General features: G+C 36.1%; 1 protein-coding gene across 1 annotated transcript; it reads right to left on the bottom strand.

Moving 5' to 3' along the window:
* Positions 1–2,383: 2,383 nt before the first annotated feature.
* Positions 2,384–16,865, bottom strand: LOC101900174 (UDP-glycosyltransferase UGT5-like). Its single transcript, XM_020039822.2, has 4 exons — positions 16,597–16,865; positions 16,330–16,513; positions 10,718–11,032; positions 2,384–3,445 (listed from the first exon to the last, which is right to left on the bottom strand). The coding sequence occupies exons 1-4, from the start codon at positions 16,728–16,730 to the stop codon at positions 2,384–2,386; spliced, it is 1,695 nt and encodes a 564-aa protein (XP_019895381.2). The 5' UTR covers positions 16,731–16,865.
* Between the last annotated feature and the right edge of the window lie 4,071 nt (positions 16,866–20,936).

The following is a 20,936-nucleotide window of genomic DNA, read 5'->3' as shown; positions in this document are numbered from 1 at the left end:
CAAGTGGAAATTTAAAAATGTAAATAGCCTATGTTACTTTCAGGCGATGTTGCAGTATATATGGAAATTTTCATTAAAATCTGTTCAGCGGTTTTCGAGTCCATAAATTACAAACAAACAAACAAACATACAAACGTTTTCCTCTTTTATATATATATATATATATATATATATATATATATATTTATATATATATATATATCTATATCTATAAAAGAGGAAAATGTTTGTATGTTTGTTTGTTTGTTTGTTTGTTTGTTTGTAATTTATGGACTCGAAAACCGCTGAATAGATTTTCCTGAAAATTTCCATATATACTGCAACATCGCCTGAAAGTAACATAGGCTATATACATTTTTGAATTTCCACTTGGAACTGGAGATATAGCATCAGAATCGGAGGTACCTCCCAAAAATTTAGATTTTATATGCACATATCTATTGATTGGTTGAAGATACAGTCTCCAAATTTGGAATACGTAACGGAATTAGGAACAAAAATAAGTTTGTCAAATTATATTGTAATCGGTTCAGATTTGGATATAGCTCCCATATATATTTTCGACCGATTTCGTTCATTTGATGCCTCAAACACAATATGAATGTTCGATTCCAATGAAATTTGGAATGTGTGACGGGATTTAATCCGAAAATAAATTTGTCAAATTATATTGAAATCGGTTCAGATTTGGATATAGCTCCCATATATATTTTCGGCCGATTTCAAGCATTTGATGCACCAAACACGCTATGTATAACCAATTTCAATGAAATTTGAAACGTGTAGCGGAAATTAAAACAAATATACATTTGTCAAATTATATTAAAATCGGTTCAGATTTGGATAAAGCTCTCATATATATTTTCGACCGATTTCATGTATTTTATGCACCATACACGATATGTATGTTCGATTCCAAAGAAATTTGGAATATGTAACGGGATTTTGATTAGAAAATAAATTAGTCAAATTATATTAAAATCGGTTCAGATTTGGATATAGCTCCAAAATATATATTCTCCGCCGATTTCACATATTTGATGCACAAAACACGATACGTATTTCCGATTACAACGAAATTCGGCATGAGTGGCTAAATTTGGTACAAAAATAAATTTGAAAATTATATTCAAATACGCTCAGATGTGATTATAGCTCCCATATATATATACTCAGCCGATTTCACATATTTGATGCACCCAAAGCGAGAAAGACAAAATCTGGCACCAGCAAAAATTGCCAAATTATATTGAAATCAGTTGAGGTTTGGATATAGCTAACATATATATTTCGGCAGATTTCATACATATTATGCACCAAACACGATATATATGACCGATTCCAATGAAATTCAGAATGTGTGGCGGAATTTGGTTATAATAATAAATGTGATGATGTCGAAATTAGTTAAGATTTGGATATAGCTCCCATATATATATATTCTCGGCCGATTTCACATATTTGACGCACCAATTTCAATGAAATATGAAAGGTGTGGCGGAGTTTGGTGTAAAAGTAATTTTTTTAAAATTATATTTAAACCGGATCAGATTGGGATATGATTTTAATAAGAACCATTGACCCACAACGCCTTAGGCTAACACTAAAAAAGAACACAACAATTTATTTGAAATACGCTTATTACTGCGAAGTATGTTGCTATCTCGAATTCACTAATTGCAATAGAAATGCCACTCTACTTAAAAAAAATTGCAGTTTCCTGCAGGCTTGGTATTTGCTATGAAATAAATAAATCCAAAGGACAAACCCTTCGTGTATGCATGTCATGTTACTGCTTTTGTAATGATTTTGTTTATTAACGCATTAAATTAGTGCAATATTTTTTTTTAAATTTTAAATTTGTTTTTTCTTTATCCAACATATATTGGTAAATAAAATTTTGAATGCATATAAAATCAAAAGGGGTAGCGAAGCGCACCGGGTTCAGCTAGTATATATATATATATATATATATATATATATATATATATATATATATGTATATATATATATATATATATATATATATGAAGATATTTGGTTTGGAGGGAAAGTCAACGGTATCTCGTGTAATCATTTTGATATGATATCTTCATTACTTGGCAAATATAAGCATTTTAGATAAATCGAAATTGTGGGCGTAAAAATATATGTTTTTCCTTAAAAACCTAACTCGGGTTATGACGAACGTTTGTACAAAAAAATATCTATTAGATCCTTTGTCTTTATGACTTGTTAAACATAAAACAATGTTTTTTTTTTTTTCCAAAACTGTATTATTAACCTTAAATTATTGAACATTGGAGTATAATATATAACATAAGTCTAACAATATTTACAAATACTTTGGCCTGTCTTATTTTGAACACATTTGTTTTAATATTTAGCACTGTTTCAAAATCTTTAGTCGCTGCGTTCTTTCTTCCACTCTCTGCTGCGTTCTATTTCTCAGGGCATATTTCAATATTTGTTGCCAAATTATGAGCATACCGCCTACGATTAACATAAAAACACAAATAACATCCAGTGAGTGGTATATGAAAACACTGTAAATAAAATCCATTAGATTATAGCCGTACCTATGTCGATGTGAATGGTAGACAAACCTCATATTCCGCACTGGTGACTGTAAGTGTGACACATCCGTGTGCTTCATCACATATTCTGTCCAATAAATTGCCGTGTCCATCGGCTTTGTCATTTGATCCAATAACAATTGACTTTTCTCATGGATTTTTCTTTTGTATTTGCCATTGTTTATAATGGCCATTATGGCGTGGTAGAGTTTATCTGCCGTTATCGTTTCAAGCGGTAAACGTACGGCATAGCCATCCGATTCGGCTTTGGCTGCATTTACGTCGTGGTCACAGAAAACGGGCAGCATAACCATGGGCACCGCATGATAAATGGCTTCATACATGCTAAGCAGACCGCCATGTGTGACGAAAGCCTTCAACTTCCGGTGGCCTAATATGTCCTGTTGCGGCAACCAACCACTCAAACGAACATTCCTGCTGATGCCTCTCATATTTTGATGTGGCCCATTGGGCAATATGGCCTCTCTCGCATGGATACCGGTCGCGGTGGCATTGCCATCCCACTTCCAAAGAACATGGTATTGTGGTAAACGCGAAAATACCTCGACGAACATGCGACGGAACTCTTCGGGCATGTTTGCTGCCTTCACCGACGAGCCCATTGAGAAAAATATCACACCCGCCGGAGCTGATTCCATGAACTGCTCCAGGTCTTGCGGTAATTTGCCAGCGGGTCTGCAGTGTAGACAAGCAATTTCGATAACGTTCGGATAGAAAGGCCGGGCATAGGTGATGCTGGCATGGCCATTCTGCAGTATGATGGAAACGTTGCGCATCAATGCATAAGGATGCGGTATACTGGCGCCAAAGTGTTGAATTAGAACTCCATGCACTTGATTGGTATAATACTGTAGCCGCACCGGTACACAATACGCAGAAAACATGCAATGAAAAAGGGGAAAATCGGGAATAGTTAGGTATTCTATTGTCAAATTGATATTATGAAACTAGTGAGCACAACCTCTCCATGCCGAATTGACAATGTTTATGCTTTTTGGCATACTTCGATCAAACTCTGATACAACTAAATTCTTCTGCGGTCATAAAGCAAAATGTACCTGTTCATTTTGCTTTATTGCTATGAGTTGCAACAATTCATATGCGACTTGAGTACAGTATTTAAATTTTGAAACATTAGAATTTGCAAATTAATTAAATGTCTTATAAGGACATTGATATAAAGAAATGTATATATACAGGGTGAGATGAAAAAACTGCAACCAACTTCAGACTGCTGTCATCTCTAAGCCACTCGTCCGACGGATGGAATTCAATCGTGATGGTGTGATTTCTTCATATTTGGCTGGAAACCACAGATGGCTATCGTTAGAGTACTCCAGCGTTTAAATTTGAATAAATCTTTCGTGTCTCGCACCATCGTTCGTTACGAGATACTGGTAGCGTAGCCCGACATTAAGGAAGTGGACAGAAGAAAATAGCAACATCAGCAGAAATGGTTCGAATATTAAAGAAGCGATTTGATCGAAACCCTCGTCGCAGTGGCCGAAAAATGATTCGTGAGCAGATCATATTGCTATATTCCATTCGGCAAATATTGAAAAATGAGCTCGGGGTAAAGCCATTGAAATTCCAAAAAGTGCAAGAACTTACACCGCAACAGAAAGAAAACGGACTTAAAAGAGCTAAAGAGTTGCTTCGCTTGGCCGAAAGTTGTGAACTGCCAAATTTGGTTTTCTCCGATGAGAAAACATTCGATGTCCCGCAGTTTGTAAACAAACAAAATTATTGTGTTTACTTGCTAAAGAGGTCAGCTGAAAATTTGCATCTTCGGTTGGCCACCAGAAATCAAGCGCCGGCCATGGTGATGGTGTGGACCGCCATAACATCCGATGGTCGCTCTCCGATCGTATTAATCGACCGTGACATTAGAATAAATGCCGAATATTATCGCGAAAATATGCTGGAGTGTGGAGTGGAGCCTTGGGCATGCATATATTTTGGCCACAGAACTTAAACATTCCAACAGGACTCAGCACGATCGCACTCAGCACGCGCCACCCAAGAATGGTTACAAAATAAGGTTCCTCACTTCATTTCCAGCGCACAATGGCCACCAAAATCTCCGGATACCAATCCGTTGGACTATTGTGTCTGGAGTATTTTGGAAAGCATGGTTGGTTCTAAATAATACCAAAGTGTTAATCACCTCAATCAAGCTCTTCGCCGGAAATGGACCAAAATACCGCAGAGCAACATTTGGGCAGCCTGTGACGGTTTCATTGGCCGTTTGAAGGCCATAATTCGTGCCAAAGGTGACCAATTCGAACAAATCTATGCATATTCTAAAATTTGATGCTATTTTCTGACATTCTTTGCTTTAATTCATTCATTCATTTAATTCAATTATGACGTTTGCATAAATTAAGAACAGATGTACGGTTTTTATGCGAACCACTAGCAATTCAATTCTCCAGGACGAGCTATGCAAACGCTGAACTTTTAACAAGAATTTCAAAAGATTTTAACGCGTTTTATAATTTTATCGATTTTACAATGGATATTAATACTATAAAAAGTAAAATAATAATGTTTTTAAATTCTTAATTTTAATTATACAATTATTAGTTATGTACATATATAGTCTGTAAGGAATTATCCATAGACTAATAGATTAAATAAAATAAAATAAAAAATAAAATAAAAAAAATAAACAATTAATATTAAGGACTACTTTAAGGTCGTCATTCCGTTTGTTATTCATCGAAATAATAATATTAGACCTAACAAAGTCTATATATTCTTGATCAGCGTAAAATTAAGTAAGCCACCCTGTCCGTCCGTCTGTTGCAATTACGCTACCGTCAGAACAAATTAAGATAGGAATCTAAAATTTTGCACAGATCAGTCATTTGTGTGCAGGCAGGTCAGATTCGTAGATGGGCTATATCGGGGCACGATATATTATGTCCCCCACATAACGGTACCTCCCGATATTCGGTACTTTGATGATTGTAGCCTCATTTTTTCAATGGAATAGTCTGAAATTTCACACAAGGAATCCCAAAATTCGGTTCTTCTATGATTGTACCATAGTATACCCTACACCACAAGGTGGTCAGGGAATTATGTCTTTGTGCATTTGTTTGTAACAGGCAAAAGGAAATGAGATAGACCCATAGTTCCTTTTGATGATCTGCCTAGAATCACATTCTGAGTCGATTTATGCATGTGCGTCCGTCCGTCTGTCCGCCCATCCGTCCGTCAGTCCATGTATTTTTGTAAACAAAGTATAGTTCGCATTTATTGCCCTATCCAGATGAAAATCATTTGTTTAGCCCATGGACGAACCCTATTGAAATTGAATTGATAATCGGTAAAAATTTAGATATAGCTCCCATATATATCTGCGTCCGATTTGCCTTTTATTGTGCACCAAACGTGTAATATCAGCCCGAATAGTATGGAATTTTGCACATACAACCAACTTAGGCCTGAAAATAAGTATGCCAAATTTGATCGAAATCGGTTCAGATATAGCTATAGCTCCCATATATATTGTTCATCCGATTTGTTATTTTTGTCCTCCGCAGCCGTAATATGAACTCTGTAACAACAATATTTGGAGAAATTTATCAAATACAGCTCAGAAATACATTTGCTATATTTTATCGAGATCGGTTCAGATTTGGATATATCTCCCATATATAAGTTCGTCCGGTTTACCTTTTATTGTGCACCAAACGTCTAATATAATAATAGAAGCTAGTATGTCAAATTTGGTGAATATCGGTTAAGATATAACTATAGTTCCCATATATATTGTTCATCCGATTTGTTGTATTTGTTACCCACAGCCGTAATATGCACTCCGTAACAACGATATTCAGGGAAATATATCAAATTAGGCCTGAAAATAAGTATGCCAAATTTGATCGAAATCGGTTCAGATATAGCTTTATCTGATTTCAAATTAATTTTGAACCAAATGTGCAATACAAGTCCGAATTTAAAAGATACAAATGCTTCGGTATATTTAAACCTTGGAACTTTAAATTATAATTATAATCATAGCGTGTATAATTGAATTTTCCCATAAAAACGTTTAATTGTTATGTGGAGCTCTACTAAGTTTGCAAAGTGGTGTAGGGTATCAAAAAGTCGGCCCCGCCCGACTTTAGGTCTTTCTTTACTGGTTTTCAATATAATTGTCTAAAAATCCACACGAAGAGTTCCTCCTGGGTACTTTATCCCCTGCAATAGAATTTTTTATATAGATCCACGATATCATATCCCCCATATAACAGAACCCCTCCGATATTCGGTATTTTTATGATTGTAACGATATTTTTGACCGGAACTGTTTCAAGTTCCGTATTTAAAGTTTGAAGTTCGTAATGAGTACTACAACCTATGCCAGAAAATTGTTGAGCAGGTCACAGCATCGTTTAGCCCACATATATAGGTACCTATATCTTTATCCTTTATCCGGTATTTTCTAATTCAAACCGCACTAAAGCCCTAACACGCAATTTAAAACGATCATAGTTGGTATGGTCTATTTCACACAATTTCCCAATGTACTGAATATGTATAGTGGTGAAGGGTTCATAAAATCGATCCCGCCCTGATTTTGTTCTTTCTTTAGAGGTTTTCATTCGGAAATGGTTCGAAAATGAATGAATGGCTCGGAAATGAATGCAGATATTTTCATTCGAAATATATAATAATTGATATATAAGGAATTCATTAAATTCAGTTGCAGTCGGATAGGAATATAAAAATAGGTTCAATAAATATGATTAATTTCTTCACACATTAAAAATGCACACAAATTCAAGTAAGCAAAGGCTAAAGTCACGCGGGGCCGACTATCTGATACCCTAGAACACCACAATGTGATAGGCTATATCCATCCACGAAATCAGCATAAAAAGCCAGAAGTTCGCCTTTTGTGTATTTCGAATATTGCCTGTAAGTAGTGTTGGTATTTTTTCACACAAAAGTAGTGGTCCATTCTATCTTCTGTCCTAACTCTAACTTCATGCGAGATTTCGTGTCTTTTGGTTTCTATTTTTGACCTTTATAATGGCTGCAAAATCAAGAATATGTTTATTATAGTATAGAATATTTATCTATATTAACATCGTTATTGGCATCTTTTTATGCGATTTTTTTAGATTTTATACTTTTATGCCAAAAGGCATTCTAAATATACAAAATTTGTCAAAATCGCTCCAGCCATTCTGGAGATATAAGCATTCTAGCTAACATCCCCTTCCTTTGTGTATATACATTGTATATATTTCGCTATATATCGGATATTTTTACTATCGGCATCTACGTAACGGTCAGAATTGACCTGTTCGTCTATTTATGATTTCGCCGCCATTAAAAATATTCGCGGTTTAATGGAAAATTTGACTTTTATTTATCATAAATGCTATGGTCTATTTCAACCACTAAATATTACCCGATGAAATTGGAAGGCTTCTGCCCAGCCCAAAGCTCTAGCCCCATGCTAACTTTCGCTTTGATTGGTCTATAATTGTGACCTGTAGTACAACTGTAAAATCAGGATTTTTTCAGTTTTTGGTTCATTTCAACCCCTAAATATTATGCGATCATCTTCAAAAGAAATAGGGTTCTATTCCGACCGTAACCCCACCTACATTTTAAATTTCGTGAAGATCGGGCTATAATTGCGACCTGTAGAGTGATTACAAATTAACATGTACAGAGGGACAGACGGACAGACGGACGGATACATAGCTAGATCGACTCTGCTCGGCGAGATAGGAAGATCCATATATACTTTCCTATGTGGGAAATCAATATTTCGAGGTGTTACATAATTTTTGGCCCAATCAAACTTATAATACCCCCAACACATAGTGTTGTAGGGTATAATTAATTTGTCATTGTAAACAGATCTGCTGAATATTTAATGTGGCTTAGAAGAGGATATTGATTTAACTACACAGTAAAAAAATATTCCTATTAGATTGACAGACAAATGCAGACACATGTTTTCTACAAAAACAGCTCGGTCAAAAGATGTTTTCATGCTAAAAGATTTCCCAAGAATAACTAGAACGATTAAATTTCTCAATCTATTCAAACATGTACTATAAATCTTTCAATATTATATTCGATAATTTATGCAGCAGCACATTTCATGTAATGTCCAATATTAAATATTTGAACAGCTGCAGCTTAATTGTTTGAATGTGTACTTGGTTCAAAAGTTTGTAGCATTCAATTATTATTATCTGGCCATAGAATGGAGAAATTGGGCTAGCAATTTAAGAAGATGCCCAACAAAGTAGCCTTTGCAGGAACATGAATTCATTTCGATACGGTTGCCTTGCTACAAAAGGATTCACAGTAAACCCCATAAAGTACATGAAATGCAGTACCACAATTCGATTACAAGTACATGTTTGTTGTACATACACGTTTGTATGTATGTATATGTGAATATGTATGTGAGATGATTTATGTGTGTGTGTGTATAAATGTGTTTGTATGTTTGCCGACATGGAACTAATAAACAGCCAATGTTTGAAATGACTATTTTCTGGAGAGAGAGAGAGAGAGAGAGCGAGAGAATTTTTGATATTCATACGCAAATTTACATTGGCCCAAAAGTTGTTTTTAAATTCCATGTAGAAATTTGGTGTAAAGTGGGTTATTTGAATCTGACTTAGACAAAAGGTCAGCAGTCGATTTTGTTAAGAGTTCTAAACGGTTTTAATTTCCGAAGAACGTAGTTTTCAGACTAAGATAAGGCTCTATGACTGAGAACATACCAAACCAGTAAAGAAAGTCTTAAAGTCGGGCGGGGCCGACTTTATGATACCCTACACCACTTTGCTAATTTAGTAGAGCTCCGCATAACACTTAAACGTTTTAATGGGAGAATTCAATCATACGCGCCATGATTATAATTATAAGTTAAAGTTCAAAGGACCAAATATGCCGAAGCACTTGTATCTTTTAAATTCGGACTTGTATTGCCCATTTGGTGCACAATTAATTTGAAATCGGATAAAAAATATATATGGGAGCTATATCCAAATCGGAAAGGATCTCGATAAAATTTGGCAAAGATATTTCTGAGCTGTATTTGATATATTTCCCTGAATATCGTTGTTTCGGAGTGCATATTACGGCTGTGGGTAACAAATATAACAAATCCGATGAACAGTATATATGGGAGCTAAAGCTATATCTGAACCGATCTTCACCAAATTTGACATACTAGCTTCTAGACTCAATTCGGTCGTAAGTGCCGAATTTCATCCCATTTGGGCAAATATTAGACGTTTGGTGCACAATAAAAGGTAAATCGGACGAAATTATATATGGGAGCTATATCCAAATCTAAACCGATCTCAATAAAATTTAGCAAATGTATTTCTGAGCTGCATTTCATATATTTCCCCAAATATTGTTGTTACAGAGTGCATATTACGCCTGCGGAGGACAAAAATAACAAATCGGATGAACAATATATATGGGAGCTATAGCTATATCTGAACCGATATCGATCAAATTTGGCATACTTATTTTCAGGTCCAATCTGATCGTACGTGCAAAATTCCATACTATTCGGACTGATATTACACGTTTGATGCACAATAAAAGACAAATCGGACGAAGATATATATGGGAGCTATATCTAAATTTTGACCGATTATCTCCAATTTCAATAGGGTTCGTCCTTGGGCCAAGCAAATGATCTGTGCAAAATTTCGTCTGGATAGGGCAATAAATGCGAACTGTACTTTGTGTACAGAAATACATGGACAGACAGACGGACGGACGGACATGCATAAATCGACTCAGAATGTGATTCTATGCAGATCATCAAAAGGAACTATGGGTCTACCTCGTTTCCTTTTGCCTGTTACAAACAAATGCACAAAGACCCTGAGGTGGTATAAAAAGAGGCTTATGCAAGTTTGTCACAAAACCTTGGGATTTGTTCTACTGACCTAATACCATCACCCAATTTGTAAGTCGGGTATATTGCAATTGGATAATTTTATAATTCCTACACCTCGATTGTTTGTTACAAAAGTGCATTAAATGTAGTAGTTTTCTTTGAATCACTGTCGGTACTCCAACATACTTACATACTCTTCATCATACATTACCTTGTGCAATAAATCGGCTAATAGATGTGTCACATAATTCTCTATACGCTGCCATAGATTCATTGTCTCCGTTAGTGCTGTAAAGACATGAGGCGTTACAGCATACGCAATTGGATTTCCTGCCATTGCCAGACTTCCTGTATAGAAGCCGACGGTATTGATAAACATGAACGGCAGACCCAAACGATGTACGATGCCCAAAGCACACTCCGGAAATGCACCATCAACAATGGCTAAATGGAATCTTTGTGTCAATAATTCATCAGTAACGGTAACTCCAGTGTGGTCATCAGGTTCCAACAAACTGTTGCATGCCTTTGCATATGAATGTGAGGAAAACAGAAAAAGAAGAAGAACGAAAATTACAAAATCACATGTTGTTGATAGCATTAGACCGAGTAAAAAATATGGGTGGGTAATTTGTCACTTTATGTAGAATTTACATCTAGATGATAGATATTAGAGGGACGACAAAGAACTTTCGAAAGCACAGTGTGTAACATTTTCGAAAATGTGGTTGAGACAAAATGTCAAAATTACAAGAAAACCGAACACTTATACACAAGTTGATGCGAAATTATTAACTCCATATTCATCTCAGGTTTCTGGTTGAGAGAAATATTTAGACAGAAGAAGTTGTAAAGTACCGCTGACTTCTTTCGCAAGTAATGACAGACAAACGTATTCAAAATTGTAACCCTGCGTGAATGAGGTTCGACAAGTGGTTCGCAGATATATATCATCTTAACAACAGATCTTGTTTTTGCAAAAATCAATGTATGTCTGAAGTTTAAAGAGATTTGAAAGCTTGTTTAACTTTCTGTGAGCGTTTGGTTTTTCAAAATCTTAAACCCTATGTGGAGGATATACTATAAGAAATGGTCCGATCTCTATCATCTTTATAACAGATCTTGTGTTGATAGAAATGTTGAGATGTGCTAATTTTGAATAGAATCGGATGTTAATTTGGCGTTTTATGAGCCTCATGGGTATTCAAAATATTAACCCTTTGTGGGGGAGGTACCAGAGGGAATGGACCAATATATTCCATCTTCACAGAGGATCTTGTGTTAGTAGGACAAAATGGATGTGTGAAATATGATAAGAATCGGATGTTTATTTCGGATTTTATGATCGTTTTGGTTATTCAAAATTTTGACCCTTTGTGGGGAAGGTACCAGAACGAGTGGACCGCCTTCACACCAGACTTTGGGTTAGTAAAAATATTGTGATCTGTGTAATTTGAAGCAAATCGGACTTTTACATCACATTTTATAAAAGTTATAATTATTCAAAATGTTGATCCCTTGTGGGGGAGGTACTTAATGGAGTGAATTAATTATTGTCCATTTTGCACCTGATCTAACACTGATGCAAATAGTAGGATTTGTAAAGTTAGAACAAAATCGGATTATCCTTTCTCATTCTGTACACTAAAATATTTATTTGAAAATTTCGACTTTTTGGTGGGGGATGTGAAGTGAACCGATTTTGCCAATCTCCGAACTCGATCTAAGTTTGACAATAATATTACAATGTACTAAGTTTTGACCAACTTGGTTCAAAGAGAGTTATCGTGCGCACCAGCCAAACAGACAGACGGTCGTCGCTTGATCGACTCCAAATATCCTGAAACGGATTTGGTTCAAAGAGACCTAGGGTCTAAAACCGTTATTTCGATGAGACAAGTTTTGGCCATATCAAATGATATATGTACCCGCTCTAGCCATATGGCTGAGGGTATAAAAAAAAACTAGAAAACCAGTAAGGAAAGACAAAAGTCGGGAAGTGCTGACTTTCGGATACTCAACACCACTATGAAAAAAAATCATTAAAAATTTCACTAACATGTTCAAAATACCGAATCTCGGTAGGTACCGTTATATTGGGGGAATACCAAAACGTAGACCGATACATATCATTTTCAATACCAAACATCGTGCATAGTGTGCCGACTAAATAACAAAGGACCGACAGTTCAATCCCACTATCAGGCAAACAAAACAAAAGTATGACGAAACTAAATACAAGTTCGACTCTAGTGGTTTATAAATTTATTGACTGCCTTTTTTTGAACGTATTTATTGATTCTAAGGACAGTTTGGTAAGTATGTACTTCCTACGACATGTTCATGCTACAATAAGGATATCTTCGCAAACCAGAACTGGACAAAAAAAAATTAAAAACTGTATTAATATCATAAATTAAATAATTGTCCCCACCTATTTGTCGGCTTTACATAGAGAAACATTCACTTTATTTGCAAATTGTTGAACCTGTCATCATGAAAACCCGTTAAACTTTGAAAATGAAGTTGATTTCAGAGTTCTTAAACGTAATAGACTTATAGTTTCTTTTGATGATCTTCAAAGAATTAGATTCTGAGTCGATTTATGGATTTCAATTCGTCTGTCGATCCATGTATTTCTGCGAACAAAATGCAGTTCACATTTAGGTAAAATTTCACAGGATAAACATTATTGAAATTGGTACATATAACAGAATTTATCCTAGAAGAAAATGTGCCAAATTTGATGAAAATCGGCTCAGATATAGCTATACAGCGGAGAGCGACCATCGGCTGTTATGACGGTCCACCCCATCACCATGGGCAGCGCCTGAGTTCTGGTGGCCAACCGAAGGTGCATATTTTCAGCTGACCTCTTTGGCAAGTAAACACGATCATTTTGTTTGTTTACAAACTGCTGGACAACGAATGTTTTCTCATCGGAGAAATCCAAATTCGGCAGTTCACCACTTTTGGCCAAGCGAAGCAACTCTTTACCTCTTTTGAGTCTAGTTTTTCTGCTGCGGTGTAAGATTTTGCACTTTTTGAAATTTCAATTTTTCAATATTTGCGGAAGGGATTATTGCGATATGTTCAACTCAAGAGCCATTTTCGGCCACTGAGGCGAGGGTTTCGATCAAGTCGCTTCTTTACTTTTCGAACCATTTCTGCAGATGTTGCTGTTTTCTTCCGTCCACTTCCTTGATATCGGCCTTCGCAACCAGCATTACGGTAACGAGCGATGGCACGAGACACAAAAGATTTATTCAGATTTAAATGCTGGACTGCTCCAACGATTGCCACTTGTGGTTTTCCTGCCAAATATACAGAAATCACACTATCACGCTTGAATTCCATCACGAATTACTTTTTTTCTGGAAAATTCTCACAAAAATGCTTTTGTACGCTTGTAAACAATATAATGAGCTGTCACTGGAATAATTTTAACAGCTGTCGAACGAGTGGCTTAGAAATGACAGCAGTCTAAAGTTGGTTGCAGTTTTTTTTATCTCATGTTTCACCCGATATAAACGTTTATTTGTTATGTGTAGCTCTACTAAATATGCATAGTGGTGTAGGGTATCATAATTTTTTTTACAAAATATGTAGGCTATATAACGTTTGTCATTCCGTTTGTAACTCAAAGAAATAATCATTTCAGACCCGAAACGAACGAAAAAAGAATAGTCGTGTGCCTGCAGGCAGGTCAAGTTCAAGTATTTGCAATTATTGAATAAACATTTTGTCAGTATTTAATTAAAAATCAAAATATCCCCCCTATATATCACTTTCTAAATTGCAGGCCCGCACTTTAAATAAAAATAGTGTAATAGAATTCAATAGTGGAAAATCCAATAATTTTGTAAAAATTGTGTTCGTCATCCTTGCCTTTTTCTCAACATATTCCTAAAACATACATTCAAAGGCATGCTCTATACAAGCGGCAGGACGGATTTCGTCAAATGAGACCCAGGGTCTAAGACTGTTATTTCCTTGAGACACATTTTGGCTGTGGAAATCACTGCAACTGTTGAAGGGATAAATTAATTAAATTTGGCTTATGATTGTACAGGGTTGCCCATATTCGACGGACCCATGTTTTTTTTTTTAAATCAAAGAAAAAAATTAAAATTTGGCCGTTGGCAATGTTAATCATTTAATTTGTTTCAACTAGATTTGTTTACATGAATTTTTGAATATGATATCTCTCAAATGGCCGCCTCTGGCGTTGATGACGTATTGTGCCCTTTTTGCTGCATTTTCCATCGTTTTTGCCAACATTTCGGCCGGAATAGCGGCTATTTCTTCACGAATGTTGTCCTTGAGCTCTTCTACGGTCCTTGGCTTATTAACGTAAACCTTTGACTTCAAATATACCCACAAGAAGAAGTCAGGCGGCGTCAAATCGGGCGAACGCGGTGGCCAGTCCAAATCACCACTTTTCGACATCAAACGGCCCGGAAACAAATTCTTCAGAAAGTCAATTGTTATGCGACTTGTGTGCGCCGTCTTGTTGAAACCAGAACTGCCTCATACGCTTTCGACGAATAATTGGCAACACAAAATTGGTCATCATGTCGCGATAACGCTCCTGATTGATGGAAACAGCATTGCCATTTTCATTTTGGAAGAAAAACGGCCCAATGACCGTTTTCGCACTAACGCCGCACCAAACTGTGACTTTTTCGTCATGAAGAGGCACTTCTTGAATCTCCTAATGATTTTCAGTGGCGTAAAAACGGCAACTTTGCTTATTTATGGTCCCATTCAATGTGAAATGGGCTTCATCGGACACGATAATTTTGTTCCAAAATTGCTCGTAATCTTCGGCCATTTCGATGACTCTTTGGGCCCATTCCAATCGACGAGGCTTGTCCGCAGGCAACATTCTTTGCGTCAATTGAATTTTGTACGGGAACAAATGCAAATCAATGCGAATAATCCGTTGTAAAGTGGACCGAGCCATGCCCAACTGCTGAGAACGGCATATAGATCTACGTTTTGGTATATCCCCCATATAACGGTATCCCCCGATATTTGGTGTTTTGATGACTTATGCCACATTTGTCCATGGATTTGTCTAAAAATTGGTATTTGTAGATCATAATGGGTTCTAGCTCCGGTGGCAGAACATTGAATATTTTGGTCCACGTTTTCCTATAGCGAACATATAACGATACCCACCGATATTCGGTATTTGATAATCCAAGTCATATTGATCCACGAAAATTGTATATTCCCATTTTTGTATGGCCCCCATATAACGGCATCACCCACTTTATGTTTTTTTTTTTTTTAAAGCTTAACTGCACCATCCAAACGGTCTTACTGGTATTTGTAGTTTAAAGTGGAACACTTTTGAATTCAGATACTTTTAAATATAAAATAGTTTTCTTTACCCAATGGTGGAGAGTATAAACAGTTCGGACCGGCCGAACCTAATGTGTTTTTTACTTGTTTTAAATACAGTGTTCGCCCACCTTTCCAATTTCTCAACCTGTTTTTAAAACATGCAGTTTTTGAAGGATTTAAAAGTCATCGCCTATGCAAAAGGATTGCAGTGATTCAAATATCAACGTACAACAAATTACCATGTTAAATTCTTCATCAAACTCTCTCCTTCTATCTCCCTTTGTTCTCTCTCTCAGCTCTAACCAATAGAAATCGGAACAAAGCAATTATTTTTGTAACGACAACAGGCAATAATGTCCACTGCCCTAAACAGACATGCAGTGGACAAAAGAAGGACTATTTCGGGGAGAACATTCAACCAACAACTACGAGTACAACGACAATAAAACATCAGACACATATGAAAATTACCTCGGCTGGATACCGTAGTGCCTGCCAAAGCGGCACTGGAGTTTTGTGGGCATAACGTGCTCCCACCAAATCCCAATCTGTGTAGTTCTGGATGTAATGGACCAAATGCAATGGTGTGATTTCCTTGAGGCCATCAATGTGAAAATCAGCTTTGAATCCACTGAGGAAAGTAACATGGTGTCCCCTTTTGTTTTCCCAGAACAAAAAAGGGCAGAACATAATGAATGAACACCACCAGGAAAGATACGATGCTGATTATGCACTTACTTTTTGATAAGTCCTTTGGCCAATTCCCAAAATGGTATTTTATGAGATTTCGTGCCACCCATGGTTATCATTAGAATATGTTCGGCATTGCACAGTTGCAATGAAATTAAAGTCATCATCAAAATCAAATTCATTTTTATTATTTTTTAATTGTTTTATTTAATTTTATTGATTGAGATTTAAAAAGAAAGGAAGACACGACACTAATCCGACAAGTTGAAACTACAAAAATGGAAATCAAATCACACACGAACTTCCTAAGAGACAACGATAACTTATCGAATCGAACCAATGTTGATGACTGCCTTCGGTACACTTCAATCAAGGGCTATTTATTATTATTTCTGTCACGACACTTAACCGGGCATAGTCGTCTAGGATTAGATGTTACGTGCCTATTTTGAGGAAGTATTATTTATAGAAACACATCGACATATGTATTTAAAGTAAATCACAATTTTTTAATATCCCCATACGTATGACGCTATAGCAGTGGAAAGTTAAAAAAAATTTAATTGCAGGATAACTAATCCTCTTTAACTTAACGAAAAGAACAAGATATTTGTGTATTGGTTTGGATCGAAATTTAGGAAATGGGTTTATGGGGAATTCAAGAAAATTATTATTTTCATTCATGGTATAAGAATAAAAGGTAACAGCAAGTGCTGTTGTACAAAAGCTTAAAACAACAAGTGACAATTTGTTAGCTGAGAGCATTACAAAATTACCTTCGAAATCAAATATCAATGTAGCCAAAGACAAAGATCAACCAAAGAGAGTGGTCCGATGTATTACCTTTTCACACTTGCTTCAACATAGAAAAAAAATATTTCGAAGTCGAATTTCTTCCATTACCACCCAGGGTCTAAGAACGTTAATTCGATTAGGCACATTTTGGCTGTTGTAATCATTCCAAATTTTAAAGGGATCGACCTAAATGAATACCATTTGCCTCATTATTCTATCTTCTTCTAAGAGATGAAAATATTTGTAGGTTTGTTTGTAATTTATAGACTGAACAAGTAAAAAAGCAGTAAGTTCGGCCGGGCCGAACTTTGAATACAATCCACCATTTGGAACGAATTAGAAAATTTTCAAAGAAAAAAATTGCATTAAAAATTCTGTTAAAATTACCTAATATCGGAAGGTGCCGACATATAGGGGGATATACGATATTGTGGACCTATATACACAAATCTATGTCTGGGGGTAAAATACTCACAAGGAACTCCTTGTGTGGATTTTCAGATAATTCCATTGGAAAATGTGGTTAAAATCATCAAAACCTATATTAATAATTCTCTTTCAAGGGATAATGTACTCACGAGGAACTCTTTGTGTGGATTTTCAGACCATTCCATTGGAAAATGTGGCTAAAATCATCAAAACCTATATAAATAATTCTCTTTCAAGGGATAAAGTACTCACGAGGAACTCCTTGTGTGGATTTTCAGACCATTCCATTGGAAAATGTGTCTAAAATCATAAAAGTGCCGGATATCGGGGGGTACCGTTATATGGGGGCTATTCGATATCGTGGAGCTATATAGACAATTCACTGTCAGGAAGTAAAGTGCTCACAGAGAACTCTTTGTGTGAATTTTCAGACTATTCCATTAGAATATGTGGCTAAAATCATCAAAATACCGAATATCGGGGGGTACCGTTATATGGGGGCTATACGATATCGTGGACCGATATAGCTCATCTTCGAATTTGACCTGCCTGCAGACAAAAGAGGGATCTGTGCAAAATTTTAGCTTTCTATCTTAATTCGTTTTGACTGTAGCGTGATTACAACAGACGGACAGACGGACGGACAGGTCCGTCAGGTCATTCAGGTCAAGAATATATACACTTTGTTGGGTCTAAAATGATTATTTCGATGAGTTATAAACGGAATGACGAACTTAATGTACCCTCCATACTTTTTTGGTGGAGGGTATAAAAACTGCTTAACAATATACTACATCATAACCTGAAACTAACATAGGCTATATAATTTTTTTGAAATTCCACTTGGAACTCGAGATATAGCATCAGCATCGGAGATATCTCCATAAAAAATTAGATTTTGTATGCACATATCAATTGAATGGTTATAGATACAGTCTTCAAATTTGAAATGTGTAACGGAATTTGGTACAACAAGGCCAGGCCGAACTTTTAAAACCATCCGAACTTTTGAAACCATCTATCTTTGGGTAAACGTGTCAAACGTGTTGCACTTTAAACTAATACTAAGACCGTTTGGATAATGCTATTAAACTCTTCAAAAAATCAAGAGTGGGAGAAGCCGTTATATGGGAGCCATATCAAAACGGGAACCTATATCGACAATTTTATACTTCAAGGATTACTATCTAATAAATCTTCTTAACTGCCACATTTGAACACGTTACGACGAAAACGCGGAGCTAGAACCCATTACGAACATCAAAAACCTATTTTCAGACAAATCCGTGGAAAATTGTGGCAAAAATAATCAAAATACCGAATTTTGGGAGGAACCGTTATATGGGGCAAATCCGTAGACCTATACATACACTGTTCCGCCACCAGAATTATAATCCATTATGAAATACAAATACCAATTTTTAGACAAGTCCGTGGAAAAGTGTGACAAAAATTATCAAAATACCGAATATCGGAAGGTACCGTTATATGGGGGTAGATCGATATATTTCAGTTTCAATTCCAACCATCCTAGACGCAATGCACGTTGTTCTGCCAAATTTTTAAGCTGTACGTCAAATAATGTTGGCTGTATCGTGACTTCAACAAACAAACAAAGAGAGACGGACATCGTTGAAATCATAAAAATACCGAATCTAGTAATGTGCCATTGTATTCTCTTGGATATCGCCAATATAACGTCAACTCCCTACATATACGAAAATTTAAACAATTCCGGTGAATAATGCCGCTAATATCCCCAAAATACCGAATGTAGGGAGGTATCGTTATATGGAGGCTATGTATTGGCAGTTATTTGTCACAGACGGAACTTCCAATACGGGATTCAATACAATTCCGGTGAGTAATGTCGCTAAAATCACGAATACCGTTATGAAAGCTGTACGAAGACGTGGACCTGCAAAGGCTTCGCTTCACTTCAAATTCCAAATATGAAACACTTTAACAACATGAAAAGTGTGACACAAATCACCAACATACCGAATATGTGGAGGTATAGTTATATAGGGGCTGTACAGTTCAATGCAAGCATGTTTATACCCTACAACACTATGTGTTGGGGGTATTATAAGTTTGATTGGGCCAGAATTTATGTAACACCTCGAAATATTGGTTTCCCATATAGGAAAGTATATATGGATCTTCCTAGATCGCCGAGCTGAGTCGATCTAGCTATGTATGTCCGTCCGTCCGTCTGTCCATGTTAATTTGTAAACCCGCTACAGGTCGCAATTATGGCCCGATCCTTACGAAATTTTGCATGGGGATAAGATGAGGGTCAGAATAGAGGCCTACTCTTTTTGGAGATGATCGCCATATATTTAGGGGTTGAAATGAACCAAAAAACTGCAAAATTGTCAGCCGGTCGTAATTATTGCCCGATCCTCACGCATATTTAAATGGGGGTTACCGGACATTGCAAAAGCCAAGCAGTTTTGAATGACCATCCAAAAATATTCAATGTGTGAAATAGTTTGCTAACTTTTGTAGACAAAATACAAAAATGTCCATTCCAGTGACTTAGGAGAATTCACAAATACAGGAAAGACGCACTTCTGACTATTTCGTTAACGCTGATTTCGTTGAAGAATATAGTCAAATGTCTGTATTTCATATAGATGCATTTTAGTCAAAAACCAATAATAAATGTTAATCTTTTGCCAATTCAGAGAGATTATAGGTCTTTGCGAAATATTGGTTCCAGATCTAGGAAGACCATTTACGTGCAACATCTACCAATAAATTGGAAATGAGCAAATTAGTTTAAGTTGCTATTATTCGAAAATTAGAGAACGAAACCTGATGGTTTTCTTTTATTATTTGTCACAATATCTTGTGGAATTCTTTCGAGTATCTCACTTATACAAACTGTATCGTTTATTATAGTGTTGTAGGGTATTCAAGGGTCGGCCCCGCTCGACTGTAGACTTTGCTTACTTGTTTTTATATCGGGTTAAAATTTTGATTAAAACATCTGTAGGTAAAGTTATATTGGGACCATACAAGAACGTGGACCTATGGACTATGTTTTCAATACCAAAAGTCCTGGAGACCTTACACACATTTGAGTAAAATTCGTTTAAGCTACTTCATTTCGTTCGGAATCTGAAGTGGTATCGGTAGACGGACGGACATGCCTAAAT

Source organism: Musca domestica, unplaced genomic scaffold (assembly GCF_030504385.1).
Source record: "Musca domestica strain aabys unplaced genomic scaffold, Musca_domestica.polishedcontigs.V.1.1 395, whole genome shotgun sequence".
NCBI classification, from domain to species: domain Eukaryota; kingdom Metazoa; phylum Arthropoda; class Insecta; order Diptera; family Muscidae; genus Musca; species Musca domestica.
Note: the sequence above shows the minus strand (reverse complement) of the source record. Positions and strands in the feature narration are given on the sequence as shown.

Bases quoted from the DNA above. Each gene is read 5' to 3' on its own strand.
- LOC101900174 (XM_020039822.2), bottom strand. From the start codon at position 16,730: ATGAATTTGATTTTGATGATGACTTTAATTTCATTGCAACTGTGCAAT. The intron at 11,033-16,329 runs GTAATTTTCATA...TCATATGCAAAG, and splicing joins CACTACGGTATCCAGCCGAG to GCATGCAACAGTTTGTTGGA. The intron at 3,446-10,717 runs GTAATGTATGAT...GTGCGGCTACAG, and splicing joins TAGCCGATTTATTGCACAAG to TATTATACCAATCAAGTGCA.